Source organism: Plecotus auritus (assembly GCF_963455305.1).
Source record: "Plecotus auritus genome assembly, chromosome: 7".
Classification (NCBI taxonomy): Eukaryota; Metazoa; Chordata; class Mammalia; order Chiroptera; family Vespertilionidae; genus Plecotus; species Plecotus auritus.
In genome coordinates, this window is record NC_137774.1 from 158267094 (window position 1) to 158288157 (window position 21064).

At 35.0% G+C, this 21064-nt stretch overlaps 1 protein-coding gene across 1 annotated transcript in view; it reads left to right on the forward strand.

Annotated features, from left to right (window-relative positions):
• CDH12 (cadherin 12) overlaps positions 1-21064 on the forward strand; it is a 758008-nt gene that overhangs the window by 677295 nt on the left and 59649 nt on the right. The window contains exon 5 of the mRNA XM_080679082.1: positions 15916-16035. Coding sequence (XP_080535208.1) covers positions 15916-16035 — 120 coding nt within the window. The remainder of the gene's footprint in view (positions 1-15915; positions 16036-21064) is intronic.

Below are 21064 nucleotides of genomic sequence, written 5' to 3' on the forward strand. Positions count from 1 at the left end.
ATTGTTAAGCGATTAATTAAACCTCATCATGAATATAAATGACTGAAGGACTGTGATATTATTTGCCAAGCTTGTAATAGGTGCAAACAGATGGATTGAAGGGTAAACATCTGGTCCCTTTGGAACTCAAATTTGTTGGAAAATCAGACCTATAGGTAGGAATTAAAGTGAGGTTGCAGACTTGATAAAAACAGCATCCTGCATCCTGCATCCTGCATCCTGCATCCTGCATCCTGCATCCTGCATCCTGCACTCACCACCCAAAGTCTATTTTTGCCACCGTTTATCCTCTCTTTGCACTCTTCCATCCCCAGCCCCTTTTTCCCTCTGGCAATCACTGTATTGTTGTCAATGTCTGTGTTTTTTTTGTTTGTTTTGTTTTACTTAAACCCTTTACCTTTTGACCCAGCCTCCCAATTAGGGTCTGGATTGACCACACTGAGGACCCTTTTAATGCCTTGCATCAAGTATCTACTTTCAGGTGGCACTAGGCCAGGTTCTCTGGTTATCATGGGAGATGCAAAATAAACTAGATTGCCCTTGCCTTCCAGCGATGTACAAGTCAGGAGTGACGCTAACTCCGTACATTAAGATCTGTAAAGCAAAGTAGCATGCAGTAAATAATTTAATGTAAGTAAAGAGTGCTGTGAAAGGACAAGGGAGGAGAAAATTCACTCTAGCCAGAAAGGCCACAGATAAATCTATGGTGGTTATTGAGAGGCATACAGGGCAGGGGTCCGGCGGGAAACAAAGGCAGGTGGAGCATAGCAGACAAGGCAGTTGGAGCCAGCCTATCCACAGAAACCAACCGTGCTGAAATTATAGAACGCTTTGGAACACAAAGTGGGGGCATGGGGAACTGAGGGAGGGCCTGCAGCAACAAGGTGAACTGAGGCAAAGGAACAGAGAAAGTCCAGGTCCCTTGCTAAGCAAGAGCAATGAGGGACTCAATCAGGTGGCGACACAGGTAGCTCTAGAGCAGGCTTGTAGCCAATACATACCTCTATAGTATAAGGCTTCGTGGGCGGTCCTTTATTGCCCCCCTCCCTGTGTGGGGAGTCTGAATCTGTTTGTAATAAATTTTCCACACTTTGCTTAAATCTTCTGGTCCGCGGAGCTCATTCTTCAGCATCACCAGACACGACCCTGGGAATAACCCCCTCGGCTCACCGCTCCGGTTATCAGTTATAATACTTAAATTTAGATTGCAAGGATAAATTTACAGCAAATATAGAAAGAGTAGGAGAGAAGAACCCCCCGGTGAAGAGTATGAATTAAATCATAGAGGTAGAAAGGGAAGCGGAACTGAGAAGTAAAGTTTTCCTGCAAAACAGGGCAAATAGTGGGAGGAAGGCTGGCGAGGTTAAGCCACAGAAATGCCTTTTCCTGTTCTCATCTCTTAGATCCAATATTTTTTGTTTGTGTTCCCAGGAGAAAGTCAAGTTGTATGGTAGTCTTTTCACTTATCAAATTTATGTTTTCCTTCCTCAAATTGTTTCTTCAAATATTAAACTATATTTCATGATCACAAGTATGGATTACTTCTATAATTTCTTCTCACAATAAACCAACCTTTTGATTAATTCTGATGATTTAAGCAGTTGTTGAATATTTAAACCAGTACTTTTAATACATTAGGTCACACTAGTCATTAAGAAAGAACATGTCAATTTTCTGATGACTTCAATAAAAATATCAAAGCTATTATAAACATTAAGTAGCATATAACCTATCCAGTTTTCTTTACCATTTTAATGATGTTGTTTTCTATAATATAATAACGGTATCTAAGTACTTAAAAGTCAATCTTTTGGAATTATTTTTAGGTCAGAGTAATGGGATATATAGTCTAATGCATTACAAATGATGAAATCTAAGTAAGCCACATTTACACTTATTTTTTAAATGTTCTGATAAGTATTTTGTAATGCTGAGTTTTTACCTTATAAATTATGCCAGAAATATTTGTGACATTTTATAAACAACCTTTTTATTGCAGAATATGTATACATAACTAACATAATATGTTTGTGTTTCAATGATTGTTTCAGACTTGTCTTAAATACAATGAGAAAAAAAAATACCTGGCAATTCTCTCTGTCAGCTTTAGTTTTGGGTAACTCAGAAACTTTGAGGCATATAGGATAGGCTAATGATTCTGTCCCTAGGAACTTCAGATCGGCTTTGTCAGTAAATTTTCATTCAACATAATGACATTCTGTGCTTCATTTCTCTTCAGTAACATAAGGCATCACTTGGGAGATTTTTTTGTTAGCAAAATATAAAAGAGATTGATAACATAAGCTGTGAGAATGCCAGAAGCTTTCTAGATGTCCAAAGTCATACTAGTGTGCAGCCAATATTTCTGACCAATGAATGCCAACTCCTGGATTGATAGTGAAAATGTCTCTCCATCAGATTTACAGAGAAAATCTGTGACCATCAGTTGAGGGGTCATTGAAAATGACAATGCCTTCCAATGGGGCTTATTTACAGGTGTGTGTGCGTGCGTGCGTGTGTGTGTGTGTGTGTGTGTGTGTGTGTGTGTGTGTGTGTTAGGGTAGTTTTTTCTTCTCATTAAGGAGCATTTCAGTTGTTCATATTTTCTGGAAATTTCCTTTGAAAGAACATAAATTTTATGTTGATTTTTTTAATAAATATATTTCTTTTATTTCAGAGAGAAAGGGAGAGGGAGAGAGAGAGAGAGAAATGTCAATGATGAGAAAGAACCATGATTGGCTGTCTCCTTGCACACCCCCCATTGGGGATTGAGCCCACAACCTGGGCATGTGCCCCTGGCTGGAATCGAACTCAGGACCCTTCAGTCCACAGGCCGACACTCTATCCACTAAGCCAAACCAGCTAGGGCTAATTTTTTTCCAAGATGTTTTCAGGTTTACTCAAAGAGTTATTTAATATTTTGGTAGTTTTGTATTTTTCAGTTATTCTATAAGTAAGGATAGGAAACTAAAAGATCAGCTTATTTGCTTTTGACTTTTTCTCCTGTCTTCCTTTAAAGTTTTGATTCAATCCAGCCACATACTCTTTCCTCATTTCCAAATAGGAAATGGAATATTGATTGGTTTGAATAAAACTTTTACTGTCTTACATAAGATAAATTTAGCTACTTCGGCCGCATCCAAATATAGATGACTTAATCCAACAACTGACCACTAATTATTGTGCAGTCCATGGAGAGGCTTGCAGAGTGTTATTTTATAAAAAGGACCAACAGGAAATAAGGCAAACATCACTAACTGCAATTGTGTTTGCCTCACTAGCCACATTATTTACCTGCCTGCATAATTTGCCTATTTAAGAATTGTTGATGGAGCCCTGACCAAGTAGCTCAGTTGATTACAGTGTCATCCCATTATGCCAATGTTGCAGATTCAATACTGGGCAGAGCACATACAAGAATAAGCCAATGACTATATAAATAAGTGCAACAGCATATCAATCTCTCTCCCCTTTCTTCTCTCTAAAAAAATAATAAATTAATTTTTTTTAAAAAATGTTGATGTGATAAAGATATTAGAGAAAAGAACACTGGGTTGAGAATAAAGAGATTTAGTTTCTTCTCCCAACACTCATAGTAATAGGGCACATGAGGTGTAATCAGTGAAGATTCTTTGGCTGTTTTCCTCATTTAAAAAATTAAAAGTGCTAAAAAGGGATTTTATCTTAAGTAACTTCTAGCTCAAAAGGTCTGAGTCCATGCAGGGTCCAATGTTAATATTTTTGTTGAATTTCCAAAAAATAGGCCTGGGCCTTAAACGTTCACATTTGTAAATTAACTTTGTTTTCAGTGTACAAAGGGAATTGGGATCTAGTATCAAATACCTAAGGGTGCATTTCCAGAGCTCTTAGTGTTCTCCTAGTTCTACTTTATCTTATGTTATCTGCCCTAAAGTGAATGGATATAAATATGTTTGATGTAGAGCTATGAATTGCCATTATGATATATGAAGGATATAGCTGTGAGTCATTTTGGAGGGAAAGTAGTTTAGATATAGACACATACCATAGCTTTTGAACTTAATGGAATTCTAGTCTACATTCTATGAAGATGGATCCAAAGTCATATTTTTTTTTCATTTTTAAGTTGCTTCCTCATTTTGTTGTATTTCTTTAATATGAAACTATATTATTTTTTTAAATGAGTTTAAGTTTTTTTTTTGTTTTTTTGTTTTTTTGTTTTTTTTACTTTTTCCCCTAAATAGCACTACTTAACTAGGACATTTACTTTATAAGTTAAACTTGAAAATGGCCTTGTATATTTGGTGCCTTTTTTTTTTTTTTTTAATAAATGAGTATTACTGAGCTAGCCGACTTTTCAACTATATAATCATCAGCATTCTCTTACTTTGTGTATGCCTCTTCTATAACACCTACATATGTAGAGTCACTCTATCTCTAAAACTGTGCTTTAATGGGTGTGGAACAGGTCTATATTTCGTAACGTGCTAATGCAAATGAACAAATGTAAAACACATAACTATTTTCATCCCTCCACACTGAGCGTGAATCTCAATGTAAGTTAGTACAGTAAAAGCACATGAGAAGCATACCAATTGAAATTATTTCTTAAATAATTATATGAAAGACTGCAGTTTTCTTTACTCTTCTTATTTCCATTAACTATTACACCAAATAATTGACTTTTTACATCTATTCAGGACTTCCAGTCATAAAAAAGAAACACAGTATTCAGTTATTTTAAGCAACCATTCATTAAATATTTGTGGTGGTTGCAGTTCTAGATGATTTACCTGGGGTGGGGAGATGAGTGAGGAAAATAAATATTAACAATTAAGTAAAATAAACTAGTTGTTTAGCTCTGGAAATATAAAGAAATACACATAATACGCACACACACACACAAGCACATAAACAAATGTTAGAGTTTAATTTGGCAAAGGGAAAAAATGCAACATTATTACTGGAATTAATTCACTTAGGTGTCAATTACTTAAATTTCCTTCTATTTCTGAAACATTGAATAAACCTTTGAGATTTATATTTTGTTGGTCAAATGTAGCTTATAACGGTTAGTATCTTAGACTGCCTCTGATACTTCACCTCATTCCGTAGGCAATAAAAGTCAAACCTGGCCAGTGTGGAGTAACTGATATGCTAAGAGAGGCAGCTTTGGCCTCTGATGTTAGCACAAAAAGGAGTTTAGGCAAAGGCAGCTGTTCTCCATCACATGTACTGAGAAACAGTGGTATTGCTTTAATCGATATGGTTATTTCCTATAGCAGAGAGCATGAGAAAATAGAAAAAAATACACATATTTTTGATGTCTAGAATGCAAAAGACAGGAGAATATGCCTTCGTGATTGTGTGATGACATGTGTCATCAAGTCTGCACACATGTGAAAGCATAGACCGAGCAGAAGCTTTTTTAGGTAAAATATTTTGTTCACATTACCTCTGTAAAAGCAGCTTCAGAAGTCTAGCTTCAGAGCATATTACTGGTAATAATTTTCTTCCAAAAGATAAGCCCCACAAAGGTGGTGTCTCTTCCAGGTGCAGGGAGCCGCAGCTTTTCTAAAACCGGCTGTGACAGGGCAGGAGTGTGTTCTGAGCGTGGTGGGGCTCCCGATCAGAATTGCAATATTCCTCTGCAGTGAGCCAGGGACCAAATCTCCCTCTCCCCACTATTTTTTGGGGGAAATTATAATAATATTTAAAAGGAAAATATCCCTTATACATTATTTTTTTGGTTCAGAAATTAAGACCACAAGTACTTTCAATGATCCAATTCCACTTTTTAAAAAATTCTGGTATCATTTTTCTCTTTCATTTATTAAAAAACTATTTTAATAAATAAAATATAAAAACTTTATGTACAATGGAGTGTGCTTATGTTTGAGTTTCCTAATTAAAGATATGAGAGTAGTATCTTAAATATATTTATTTCCTATCAGAAATATTTAATCAAATATGTTTTGTTATTTAAAATATGTAATGCTTATTTAGAAATTAATTATCTAATATTAATTCATTTGTATATGCAAGGACATATATTATCTTCTTGTTTGTAATAGTAATGAATAACATAAATTAGATGACCATTAATAATGGATTGGCTTTAAAAATAGTATAATTATTTATTTGGGAAATTATTGTATATTTGTTAAAAGTATGTCACCCAATAATATTTAAAAACTAAATGCTTATCACTATATTGTTAAATTTTCAAAAAGCAGTTTATAATTTTTATGAATATAATGATTTCAATTTAGTTAAATTTATTATTAATAGGCATTGCTGCCCTAGCCAGTTTGGCTCAGTGGATAGAGCATTGGCCTGGGGACCAAAGGGTTCCAGGTTCAGTTCCGGTCAAGGGCAGGTACCTGGGTTTCAGGCTCCTCCCCGGCCTGGGCCCTGGTCAGGGCACATGCAGGAGGCAACCAATCTATGTGTGTGTTTCTCTCACATCAATATTTCTCCCTCTTTCCCTCTCTCTTCCACTCTCTCTGAAAACTAATGGAAAAATGTCCTCGGGTGAGAATTTAAAAAAAAAGGCATTGTTTATATTCTAAATAAGATACACATTTACTGGTAGGGAAATATTAACAATGGAATATTATCACAATGGAATGAATTTTTCCTTCAGCTACTTATTCATAATAGTAAATTTATTTTATTATTTTTATTTTGGTGATGCATTTATTTTTCCATCTATATTAAATAATTTTAAATGTCATGTTGAAATATTGTATTAATCATACCAAATAGTGTCTAAAATTTGCACTCAGTAAGGGCTAAAATAATGGGGAAATGAAGGAGATTCAAAGCATTATTATCAGGAAGAAATTCTAAGTGGGGAAATAAAAATAGAGTACAATAGAAACAAATGGAAAGTCGCAGATATTATCAAGTTTAAAAAAATAAAAAATAAAATTATTCAATTAGATCAGTGCACATGTGTGAAAATCCTACCCAAGAACTTCCTATTCCTTTCATATCACATTTGGTCACATAAATATTGATATTAATAAAATACTGATGTTATCATATCACAATATAGGACCAGAGGTCACTGAGTCATGGATCTGATAGCCACAATTCTGGCTCCTTGCTTCATGGGCAAAGACAATTAAACTCTTGCCAAACCTGTAACATGTTCACAGCCCATGATACAATGATTAGAAGGCTCCCCAAGCAAATAACTTCTGACCACATACCTAGAGGATAAGTTAAAGTTTTTTATAAGTGAAAATGTACATCACCATAAGAGTGACCATTTTTTAATTAAAATCAAGATAGAAACATAAAGTAAACATTTTATAGAAACTTATGTAAAGTGAAATAAAGTTGATGATTGCATCAATGTTTAATTTCATTGATTATCAAACTAATCAGGGTCTTTTGTCTAGAATCAAAACATATTTTCATATAGTGGGATTTAAAGTTTTTATTCAAAGATGCCCATTTTAGAGATGAAAAACTAAGATCAGATTATGTTGCTTAACTATTACCATTAGTTAATCAATTGGGAGAATTTGGGTTAGAAGGCATATGAAATCTAGTAATTGAATTTTGTTAGCTACAACACAGTTCTGCCCTGATAAATTGGATTACAATGAATCTAGCAAAACAAGTGGACTTTCAAATCCTTTTTTTGTGTAACAACTACTAAAATCAAGCCTCAGCCTACGTCACTACAGCATTTAACTACAGCAACATAAAAGGAACAAAATTTTAATATTAAATCACAGTTCTGAAACACAAATAATACACATTTCTCTATTGGCTAAGATTATTTCAACAATAATGGCTATAGTTACTGTCAAATCTTAGTTGTATGTGCTTTCTATCATTATGCATGTGGATTTGTGAGCACTTTTGCAAATATTGCAGCATCAAGTGGCATCATAATGTCTCTGAATTTATGAATTAATCAATAATCAATGCCACTTCATTCCAGTGAACGGCTATAAAAAAGTTCTAGGCTGTATTATAATAAATTTTCCAGAGATATGACCTCAAGATAGCCCTTGATGTTACAAAAGTTTGTCTCCTTCCTTGGAACTGAGAGTAGAAATGCACACTCTTCTGTAGACTTCACAGGGCTTGATACGCCAGGGGTGCCAATATGCTCGTAATTGATTTATTGTACTCTTTTGCCACTGGCACTAAGAGTTCTCAAGGATTTGAAGCTGCTCCTTTGATTTCTGTAGCAGACAGCAAAGCCGCATCACTGTCACACTGTTAACAGGATGGGAGGTTGAGCTTTTTGCCTGAGTCAAAATATATCATAAAGCTTCATTATAAACTTTTAACATTGATTAATCAAAAATATTTTAAGCTAAACCCGTTATTTTTTATAAATTTACTTATTCCAGAGACGTGTATTACGTACTTTTATACACCAGGCTCCATAGTAGGTACAGGGATTCCAAAAAGAACTGTACGTAGTCTTTTTTCTGTATGTAGTGCTTGCTGCCCAGTGGAAATGAGAGATGTGAAAGATGGAAGTAACTTCCTGGGAAAGGACCTACTGAGGCCAGTCTTTAACTTGGGCCGCAGTTCACTTTGGTGAAGGAGGGCAGTTCTGATATCCATAACAGAATATACAAAGAGCAGGGTATGAATGGACCTACTGAGGCCAGTCTTTAACTTGGGCCGCAGTTCACTTTGGTGAAGGAGGGCAGTTCTGATATCCATAACAGAATATACAAAGAGCAGGGTATGAATGAACATTGTGTCTTAGGGAAGTAATACTCTACTGAGGCAGAATAAAGTAGTAGACAAAAAGTGTGGCAACAGGTGAACCTGGAAATGTAGGTAGGGAGATTCATAAAGGAAGCATTAAAGAGAGTGCTTGCATTTTTGAAAGACAAATGTGGCTAAAAGTATACAGGGTGGATGGTAGTTGATTATGACAGGCAACCAGGGGATTATTAAATATTATAACTCTAAAATCCAGGTGGAAGTAGTAACATTTTAAAGGAAAATAGTGAAAGGATGAAGAGGACAAACCTAATTTATCAATGTATATTCAATAGAGATGGGACTAGGTGTAAACACTAAGTGATTAAAAAAAAGTTTAGAATGTAACTAAGAAATTGAGTGTACCTTGTTCTAGTTAACTAGTAGTTTAGTGATGTAAACTAGTAGTTTAGTGATGTAAACTATTGGGAAATATAGCTGATGATCCAGTTCCCAGCGCCTAAGGGAGCATATGAGTGAGGTGCTAGAGTCAGGCATATAGAGTGAGAGACAAAAGTTGACGTGTGTGAAAAGCGGTCTGTAAAGACCACTAAGAAATGGTGATCACTGAAAAAAGGGGAGAACTGTGAATAAATGATGCTGAGGAAACCAACCACAGTTGGAGGCAACTTGAAGAAGAAACTTTATTTCAACCAATTGAATACCCTCAGAGAAGACAAACAGGAAAGATCAGAGAAACAGAGCCAGTAATGGGAAGTTGAAGGAATACGGCTGTGGGCCTATACTGTGCTAACAGGAAGTGCTATGATGGGGGAAAGCAATATTTCAACAAAAGGAAAAGGCTGAGGGAAATATTCTGTGAAAGTGTAACAGTGAATGGGCTTGTCTGTAGTACTCCGAGGGTAGACTGGGTTATGGGAAGAGGCTGAGATGCAGAAGCCAGAAGCAGGTGATTTATGTACTTAGTTTATACTTTGAAAACCTTTTGTGGAATTTACATATATGTTTCCAATTCTTAGATGAGATGCTCAGAGTTCACCAAAAATTCATTATCCAAGTTCTCATTTCTGTTGGACAGTGGATACAACAAATTTCCCTGAAGAGGAGGTCTGAAGAAGCTGCAGAGTTAAATTTATAATGAAAAAATGTCGATAGCTATCACTGAGACTGTGAACAGTCTTGAAAGAGTTAAGACTGAATGCAGTGATTCATGGCACAGCACTGAAGAATTTGGACAGAGCAGTGATAATGTTCAAAATCCTGTAACCAAACGATTAATCTGCAATAATGACTAAGTTATTTTGAAAATAGTTAAGATTGGGTATTGTTTCAATTTGTACAACATATTTACTGCAATTAGAAGGAAACCAATGAAATTTTACCCCTTATTGTAAAAATAAAGAATTTTAACAACCATTTCACATGGACTCCCTATGTGCCAGCTATTATACTAAGCAATTTACATGCATTAACTCACAATGGGTTTCATGAGATCCTAGCTATTTATACTCTCATTTTGGATTAGAGATAACAGAAGGTTAGAGGGTTTAAGTGAATTGCCAACATGTTGTTAATTTGTAAGTTACAGAAATGCCGATTTAAATAAAAGTATAAAATTTCACACAAAAACGAATATATGGTCTCATATCATCAAAATGCTTGGAGGTTAAGCTTCATCAGGGTTGGATCAAGAGTCCCCATTTATTTTTGCTGGAATTCCCAAGTTTGTGCCTCTTGTGTGTGACTATCTGGAGCCACTTTCCCCCCAAGGTGTTGCAGTAGGTAATGAAGTTCCACACATTTGCACACCCGTGTCCAGAGAAAAAGAGAAAAAGGGCATTTCTTAGAAGGTCTCAGCAAACCTATCTGGTTTTGTTAACTTGGAATGGGTTATATTTACACTTCCTAATCAACCATTATTAATCAGAAAGAAAGTCTGTGTTAGTTAGTTTAGAATTGAGCCAAACACCTTCAAAATAGTTAAGCTTCATCTAACATGTAAGGAAGTATGAGGGACATAGTGATATATGAATAGGTATTATAAACACTTCTCAACCTCAGGTGGGATTAATTTGGGGGAATCACTACACCATCACTGCAATCACATTATCTTTATATAATTAAAATAACTGGCAAAAGATCATATATTTCATTATAGAGCTGGTTCTACAATTCAGTAATTCTGACTTACGGTTTACACACACACACACACACACACACACACAATTTGTATTTTTTCCTCCATTAAAACTAGATAGACAGACAGATAATGGAAATAGAGAGAGAGAGAGAGATGATGGATACATGGGATAGATGAATGAATGAATAGATGCATGGATTCATGGCTTGATTAATAGGTAGAAAGATCTTTCTTACCCTTAACATGGCAGAATCATCCAGTCAAATAAAAACAATTAAGTTTAGGCTTGTATGGTGTGTATTAGATAAGCTAATTAATCACATTAACCATCCTTAACACCTTGCTTAAAGGCATTTGAATCAGATGGGCTTTATTCTTCAAGAATACAACACTGCACAGAAAAAAAAAAAGCAAAGTTTAATGAGTTATAGCTTAGAGCCACTGAGTGAATGAATTTCAAACCAGTATCTTTCATCATGAATTTTATGGAATTTCCTGTGAAAATAATTTTCAAATGACACTAGGCATGGAGGAGGCAACTTGTACCATCACTGGAAATCAGAATTCAGTAGGTGTCACTGAGAGCAGGCATTAGCATTTGTACTGATGTTCCTGCTATAGAATTCTTGGCACACAAAGGAGAGATAAAAGGCTCATAAAAATGGATTCACTTATCCATCAAAGTACAGTTGACTCACAAGGTATAAATATGTATAGTTTAAAATTTTAGGACACAGCTAGGATGGGATTTTATAACCTTAGAGTGCTTTTGGGTTCTTGGGCTGAATAACAAATCATAAGTTGTTGTCACAGCATTAGGGTTGCTGGGGGACACTGCGAAGCCAGGCTGAGCAGGGTCGGAGTTGGGTTCAGAGAGAAACCAAATTCCCTGCTCTGATCCTGGAAGTACATTTGCAGGGGGCATTACTTCTACCCTGGGAGATTGTTATGACATAAGTCCTTTCTAATCATTAAAAGTTCTGGTTATTTCAGACAGATTTAACAAGTATACAACCTCTTTCTTCTTGAGTCGCTAACAAAGTGATCCAACCATCCTAGTCTCGTTTGCATTTTGATACATTTTAAATAAGTATTCTCAAAATTGCATTTTCGAACATACAGACGATAAAGTCTAGATCAGTATAAGAACATCGAGGGGTGGGACTTGAGGATAGGAATCATGCTAGCGTTACACATTTGGGAGTTGTCACCCTATGTGTGGTGCAGGAGAAGAGAAAGTGAGTTCATATTTTATTTACATACACTTTAATAGCACATACTATGTGGAAAATGCATACTTTCCTTAAAAATATTAACTCATTTAATACTGCTGAAAATGGATACTATTTTTTCCCACTTTTTGGGGGTATGTGGAATCTAATACAGAGAGGTTAACTAATTAGCTTGAGGTCACATAGTTGGCTAATGGTCGATGTAGGATTCCAACCTAGGCACGAGGGCTCCAGAAACAAAGATGGCTTTCACCATGGCAAGCAATGCAACCTCTTCTGTTGAGGAAAGTTTCTAGAGAAATTGTATGGGGCTGAGCTTCTCAGCCCTGAGTTCTCATTAGACTTATCTGCCAAGATTGTAAAAAGTTCTGATACTTGGCACACCCAGAATAATTAAATTAGACTTTCTGATGGTGGCTCAGGAATTGGTATTCTTCGTCCTTGTAGATGCCTCAGATGCAGCCCTTGTGGGAGACAAAGAAGTCAGAGGCATCATTTACAACTTCCAGGGGCAAACACAGTAAGAGAGTCTTCCAAAGGAGGAGCCAAGTGGGCAGAGCAGTGAAATCCAATGTGAAGTGGATTAAAGGACCCAGTTGCTTTAAATACTAAACTCACCTGCTGTGCCTCTATGCTTAGTTTTACTGTATAATTAAATTCTGCTTTAGCAAACCTCCAATATCTTTGTGGAACCTCAAACATGTACACACACACACACACACACACACACACACACACACACACACACGCTCTATCTGGCTTGGCTCTAAAAACCTTTCTGCTTTACATTTCTCTGCTGTTGCTTCCTTTTTTATGTAATAATATGTACATATATTTTCAAATTCTGTTTGAGAAGCAATTTCTATGTATTTATGATTCTCTACCTAACTCTAAGTGTATTATTTCTTGTTTATAATGCAATGTATGCATAAAGTAAAAGCAAATAGGAAATGATATGCGATGTGAAATTCCTCTCTTTTCCTGTTGATTCATCGGTGTGAAGGGTTAATGTTATTCACAAAGATATTTATTTATATTAATTCCCCCTGGGTTTACATTGCATATTGTGGCTATGTCTTACTTATGTTTTTTTTTTTTAATGCAATGTCACTCATTTTTGGTTCTGCTTTCTGAAGTGAGAACATAGATACATTTGAAATTCAAGACAAGTTAAACTCCCAATTTAGTGTTTTAAAACCCTGTAAAGGCCATAACTAGCTGCTGGATCACCCATTTAGAGTATTATGTATACAGTATTTGTGTCCGTTGTGTGTATATATGAGTACTATAAGTATCAAACCGATAAACATTTGTTTGGGGCTTACTTCATGACATACACCACATGTACAAAGAGTGAATGTGGAAGGACTATTGAGGTAATGGTTTTATTATTCACAAGAGTACAGAAGGGTGAAAAAATATCTCTACTTCTCACAGAAAAACTAGGATTCCTAGAAAAGACAGCGGAGCTGGGACATCAAGGGCGAGTAGGATTTCTCCAGCTGGTGGAGGTGAATGTCCTCCAGGTAACAGGGTCACTTGGGCAAAAGCACAGAAGAATGAAAGATCCTCAAACAAACAGTCAATAAGTCTGTGTGGTCCCTAGCAGCACAGGTGGAAACTACTCTGGGAGGGATATTGAAACCCATTCCTGCCATGCTATCCATAGCATGTCAATGGGTTTAGATTATTTTTCCTTTAATAGGAATAGAAACCCATTAGATGTTTAATTTTTTTAGTGAAGGAGAGTGCCGTGACTGATTTTGTGCTATGGGACAAGGACTCTGATGCCCCTATGTAAAAAGAGGCGGAGGAAAAAGCAAGTTAGGATGCTTTTCAGCCTTGCGATTGTAAGTAGGGATGCAAGCCAGTTGAGATAGTGGCGGGGATGAGAAAAGGCAAATAATATATTCAACTAATAAAATATCAAAATAGATCTAGAGACATTTAAGCATGGAACAGATTGTTGAATCTCAGAGGAAAGGCGTGGGTGGGTGGGTTGAAATAGATTAAACAAAGAACTTGTATGCTTGTATGTGTAAGCCTGGGGGGGGTGTGAGCTAGAAGGGATCAAAGGGGGGAAAAGGAGGACAATGTAATACTTTCAACAATAAATGTAATTTTTTTAAAGAGAAGCAAAAAAAAAAAAGAATATCTATATACATCTGCGAAATTAAAAAAAAAGATTTTACACAGACCATCAACGCACTTTAATCCACTTATATTTTCCATGTATTTCTAGCAAGTTTGTTGAGTTACTACTCAAGATGCCCCCCCCCCCCCCCAAAAAAAAAAAGAGTAGAAGCTACAACTGTCATGCTGGACATGACATTTGACAGAGTAAGTAATTACGTAACAAATATTTTATTTTATGTCCGGAGTAGTACCATGGTGTGTACCACTGAACACTTGTTTATTGAAAGAAGAAATGAATGAATCAACAAATTAATGCATACTTTAACATCACTGCACTTCAATACTTTGATTGTAAAATTTGGACGTTGTTTCAAAATATTTCTTTAAAAAAGCCTAAGTGAGTAACTGAAAGGAAAGTAGCAACTTTATATTCCCCAAACTGAGCAGCTACCTTTGACTCCTCCAAGAGGTAAAAGGGGTGCTGCAGGTTGTATAACTTCGGGTGCACATATTACTCATTTATGCTCAGTAGAGATTTCCTTCCTTCGTCAGCAACATATTAATTATTTCTAGTTTGATATTTTTATTTTACTTCATTCTCAAGTCAGAATAGTGGCATTGAACAGGACATTAAGAAGAGGTACTTACTTAAAACATTGTAGGAGGCAGAGACCAAAGGAATGATTACCGGAAGGGAAGGATGGATAATATCATGATAAGTTTACAAGGTGACACATGATTACTAGATTTAGTGGAGTGATCACATTGTAAGGTATAAAAATGCCAAACAACTATTCTGTGCACTTGAAACTGAAATAACCAATACAACTATACTTAATAAAAAGTCAAAAAAAGTTTTTAAAAACTCAACTATGACTATCCTATATGATAAAAGCCCAGCGACCGAGTGGCAGAACGACTGGAACTATAGGAACAACCGCGATCCCTCACCTGGCCGGCCCGGCCCTTGTTCAGCCCCCATCATGGCGGGCTGACTGGACCTCACCAGTACACAAATTCATGCACCGGGCCTCTAGTGAATATACAAGACTAAAAAAAAAACTCCCTTCAATTTCCCATAGTACATAAATAATATGACCAAGTGTCAAAAAAAAATGAGAATTGCTACAGATAATTAGGATTGTCTTTAATGTTCTATGTCAATGAGTCTTTGGGTTAATGCAGTCTAGAGACATAGAGGTGGTCTCACAGTTATGTTTGCAATTATTTGGGGTTCCTCAATTTCTCAAATATTATCCTAATTAAAGGTTTCCTAATGCTGGTATATAATTGTTGATTTTTAAATTGCAATAGCAAATTACTTACACCCTTGAAGGTTCAATAAGCCTTTAAACCTTTTAGCTTTTCTATTGATATCCTATCATGAAATTAAAGCATCCATAGTAAGCAGAGAGCTAATGTAAGCAGTGGCATGTTCTCTATGGTGTACAAATCAATAAAATTATCGTGATGACTTTTAGTTCAATGATCTACCTACTGGAAATGGACACAGCTTTTAAATTGATATTTAAAGCATGTATCATTTGTACAAACTATATTGTTGCCTAACATTTTGGTTATAATGGTTAAATTATTCTCAGTGACATCATATGCTCACAGAGTAATGCCATATTCCCCCAAAAAAGTAGTCTAGTAGATAACTTACATGGCCTTGATCTCAGTGAAATAAAGGTGCTAGAGTCATATCTTCTTATTTTCCAGGTGCATATGTGCTCCAGGTCAAGGCGACGGATGCAGATGACCCAACCTATGGAAATAGTGCTAGAGTCGTTTACAGCATTCTTCAGGGACAACCTTATTTCTCTATTGATCCCAAGACAGGTAAATTTTTTATTAGAAATAACATTACCACCATGACTTCAAATATTTAAACTTTCATTAAATCTTGGCATGGGAAGTTGCCTATTCTAATACTACAATAAAGTTTGCATGCACTGCAATTAAGCAAAGGAAGATAGGATCTTACCTCACTGCTGCAGAACTATTTACTTTGGATTGACCTGTGTGTAAATATAAATCTTTTTACATATGTGTGTCAACTCCACATTTGCTAGTTAGAATTCTCTGTATGATTTACTTTAAATTTTCAAAAGTCCTTGCTTTCTTCTTTGTTTTGTTTTGTTTTGTTTTTTGTTTTGTTTTATTTTGTTTTTATTCTCCTGGCTAAAACAGGCCTTTATTTCAGGTTTTCTTGGTTGGGTTCAATCATGTTCAGTTTTGGGCCTTGTTGACATATGGTAAGATCATGGGGCTTCTATTGCTCTTTTCATCAAAGGCTATGGATGATGGACTTGGATTAATAGTTTTATGCTTCTAGTAGGGAAAAGATAGGGTTGGAAAACTGGAAACACCAAACTAGTCTATGTTTTTAAAACCAGTCTCATTTTTAAGTCAAGCCATTTAAATTGTTTTCAAAAACAAATATATAAGAATCTATGGGAAGTCTAGAAAGGGAAGAAGGGTAGACAGAAATATTTTGTATTCATTTTTAAATAAAATGAGGTCCCTATGCTTCAGAGAATCTGTTTTACATGCTGGATAAGAGAAATATATCAACAAATATTGAAGGGAAGTTATCTAAAATATTATACATCCTTTTATCAGGCGGAAGCATGGCGGGTTATTTTTTTCTTATATTATTACTTATCTTTTCCAAATGTACCATAATGGATAATCTAATAAGAATAGAAGTATGAATAATACATGTGTCTTAGATCTTTTCAAGCTCTAAGAAGTGATTCTTAGAGACAGAGAGGATGGAAAAAAGAGAAAAGAGGTGAGAGATCGATGAGGTATTAGAGTACAGTTGTTGGCTTGCAGTGATTATAGAATAGGTGAGTTTATGTACTCAGATTAAATATGGGAGCAGAAAGATGAAGAACTTGACATTGGTGACATAACTATAGATGGAGCCAATATCTATCTTTAAGAAAACACAAGATAAAATCATACAAAGATGAACTTAAGCAGAAAACATGGGTAAAAATATAATTATTAAAGTGAGATTAATATTAGACAGATAGACAGTCAAAACACTTGCACTCCCCTTGACTTTACTTGTTAATTACCAACCTCAGATAAATTCTAATGTCTTTAGAAAATATTATATCATAGAAAAGTAGTATATGCATAATATGGCTTATAATTATGTGTTTGTATTTTTTACATAATGTTTATTATTTAGAACTGAAGATAAAACAATTCTGGCATAAACTATGGAATAGATTTTTTTAAGCATTGATTTTCGCTGGAGACACAAGTCTTGATAATAACAATACCTCAGACCACTAGACAGGAAAAGAATGGATGATGAAACGCTTCATTAATAAAATGATAACTAGTTTTTCATGCACAGAAACCATTAAGAAGAGTTCTTGTCAAATTTATCACCTTGTGGTTAATAAGAGTAAATAAAAAATCAAGCATAATTGCAATTTCTCAGAAATAGTCTCCATTTGTTCCAGCCATATAGCTTTCTTTTATGATTCCTTTTGCTGTTATTAAATAAAATGCATGAGAAACTATTATCTTAAAAGTTTCCACATATGAGTGTAGAATGCAGTTAAAAACAATTTTTAAAGAGTCTCATCTGAACTTCTAGTGCCTAAGATTTATGAAGAGATAAATATAACCATTTATTTTAAATTTAAAATAAGAAAAAAAAATTAAAGATTTTTTTATTGACACTATTGTGTGACAAACATTATTTGGATTAACTCAGAAATAATTTTTTTCTAATTTAGTATTCAAATATTCATGTATATGCCTCAAAATATCATTAAAATGTTTTTAAACTCACAAGTAGAGATAAATCTATAAAATAATAAATAACATGTATACTTTTAATTAATTTTATAACCTATTACATATGTATTATATTAGCATGTTATGCTATATGACATACATTTTTACACTTAATATTTAATTAGAAAAACATTCACAATTTATAAAACATCGAACAACGGACACTGCAATGTTTTACCTAGTGTAAGAAATCAGGATGCTAAATATCTCCATATAATTGATTATAGAATTATTTAATTGAAAAAACAAACATTACTATGAATTACTTACCCTATGTCTTAAATTATATTTTAGATTATTTAAAATTTTCCCTAAATAATTTCAAAAACTAGTCTGACGTGGATAACTAGATACTGCTACTATGTGTATCATGTGGTGATATATTGTATTTTCCTAAATAATCTGAGCTCCAACTTGAGAGAACATTATGATATAATTTATCTAAACTTAATTTTTCATTTCTCTGAACTTTAAAATTTTATTGTGGCAAAATATACACAATAAAATTACCATCTTAGCCATTCTAAGTGTACAAGTCAATGGCATTAAGTACATTGACATTGTTGTGCAACCATTATGACCATCTATCTTCTGAACTTTTTTACAATATGTTCATTGTCAAAAATAATGTGCATTTATGAGTGTTAATTTTTATGTATTTAAACATGAATTCTAGATTTCATGTGAAAACAGTTAAGTGAGAATGGAGTTCCATGCATAAGATACTCCCCCCCCCCCCCCCTCATTGTTTATTCACAATTCTGATGGTTTGTGCTCTCAGAACCTCTCGTAGCTTATGTTCAGGGAAGTCTGATAAAGGTTGCTGAGAGAAATCACTCTTTCTCGAGATTTTTGCTTTTTAAATTTGACTATCACCTGTATTTCAGGAATTATAATCTTCAAGGCTGTGTCCTAAATGAAACCTCCTGCCATATCCTGACTGATAATAATTTTTTCAGGACTTTAAAAATGTGTTGGAAGCAAAATAAGCCACTCAGAGAAAGATAAATATCACATGATCTCACTCATTTGTGGATTATAATGAACAACATAAACTGATGAACAAAAACAGATCCAGAGTCAGAGAAGCATCGATCAAATGCTAAAACCTCAGAGGGAAGGTAGGGGAGGGTGGGTGTAAGGGGAAGAGATCAACCAAAGGACTTGTATGCATGCATATAAGCCTAACCAATGGACTCAGACACCAGGGAGGTGAGGGCATGAACGGGAATGGGGTGGGGGGGGGCAATGAGGGTAAGGACACATATGTAATACCTTAATTAATAAAGAAAAATAAAATGAAATAAAATGAAAAAATAAAAAATAAAAATGTGTTGGTGTTTTGAGCCCCATATTAAAAGTAAAGCACTGCCCAGAGTTTATATTTTGAGTTATATTTTATAGTAACTATATAAATACTTAAGAATGCTTTATTATTTGAAAATGCTTTTGATATTAATTCAGAGTTAAGTCTTACAGGATTAAGACACCTTCGTTGGTGCTGGTGAGAGAGATGTAACTTTTTTCTTCACGAGCAAAAAAAGAGCATTTGCTACAGAAAACAATCACTACTTTCCCCCCATTAATACAAGGACTAATACGAACTCAACAAGAAAAGAAAAACAATAGATGGTGATAAATGTAAGGAAGGAAATGTGTTAGGGGAATAGATAAGTATTAAGATGAAAAAAAAAAAAAAGATGAAACAACAGGTTACCTATTTTAAAATATTTTGCATACTGTAGTAAAATTACATGACTAAAAACGTTCTGCAGACAATGGTTTCCTTGTGAGAACCATTGCCACACTTTGTGAGAACTCTGTGTGAACTTCACTTGCCTAATTTTAAAAGTCATGGAACTTCAGCAGACAGAACTGAGAATGTTTGACCTTGAGAGGAACGTGCTCTGGGGGGATGTGCTACATGCCTTTAGGAAGCGTAGAGCTGTCAAGTACAAGAAGAACTAGCTGTATTCTGTGCTGCTGGAGAAATCGGCTATCAATGGCTGGTATGAATTCCAGGAAGAAAAAAATTTCATTTTATATAAAAAAAGATGTTAGTACTTGCCCATAAATAAGAGTAGTGCTTTGTGAGATTATGTGCTTTAAATTGCTGGAAATGCTAAAGCAGATGATGAGTAATGAGCAAATGTTTTATCCTGTTGTTCAAATGACAGGATTTCCTTGATTCTCATGACTGAATAATATTATATTCTATGTATACAGTCTCCTTTATCCAATCATCCACAGATGGATACTTAGGATATTTCTATATTTTAGCTATTGTGAATAATGCTGCAATGAACATGGGGGTACAGATATCCTATGATTTTCTGTTTTTATTTATTTTTATTTTTACTATATTTATTTTCTCTAGATATATGTCCAGAAGTAGGATTGTGGACCATAAGGTAGCTCTAATTTTAATTTTTTGAGGAACCTCCATGCTGTTTTTCATAAAATTGGCTGCACCAATTTTCTTCTCCACCCACAGTGTACAAGGGTTCATCTTCTCAACTTCCTTCCAACACTTACTATCTCTTGTCTTTATGATGACAGCCATTCTTACACCTGGGATACCTTAGTGCGCTTTTGATTTGACTTTCCATGATGGTTATTGATGTCAAGCACCTTTGTATGTGGCTATTTGTATAACTTCATTGCAAAAAAGTTTATTTAGTTCCTCTGCCCATTTTTAACAGTTTGTTGTTGTTGTTGTTGTTGTTGTTGAGTTATATGAGTCTTTCCTATTTTGGATAATAATCCTTTATCAAATATAGATGTGTAAATATTTTCTCCCATTCTATAGATTGCTTTTTAATTTTGCCTACTGATTCTTTGCTGGGCAGAGGCTGTTTAGTTTGATATAGTTCTGCTTGTTGATTTTCAAGATGCTTCCCAGAAAGTTTATTTATATTTGAAAAGCACTGTGACTTCCTTCCCCCACTGTGGTATGTTTTGACACCACCCTTCCCATAGCAGGATGCTGCGGCCATCTGGGCTCTCCCTGGGTGCTCTGAAGGGCTGTGCTCCCCTGCTCTGCCTC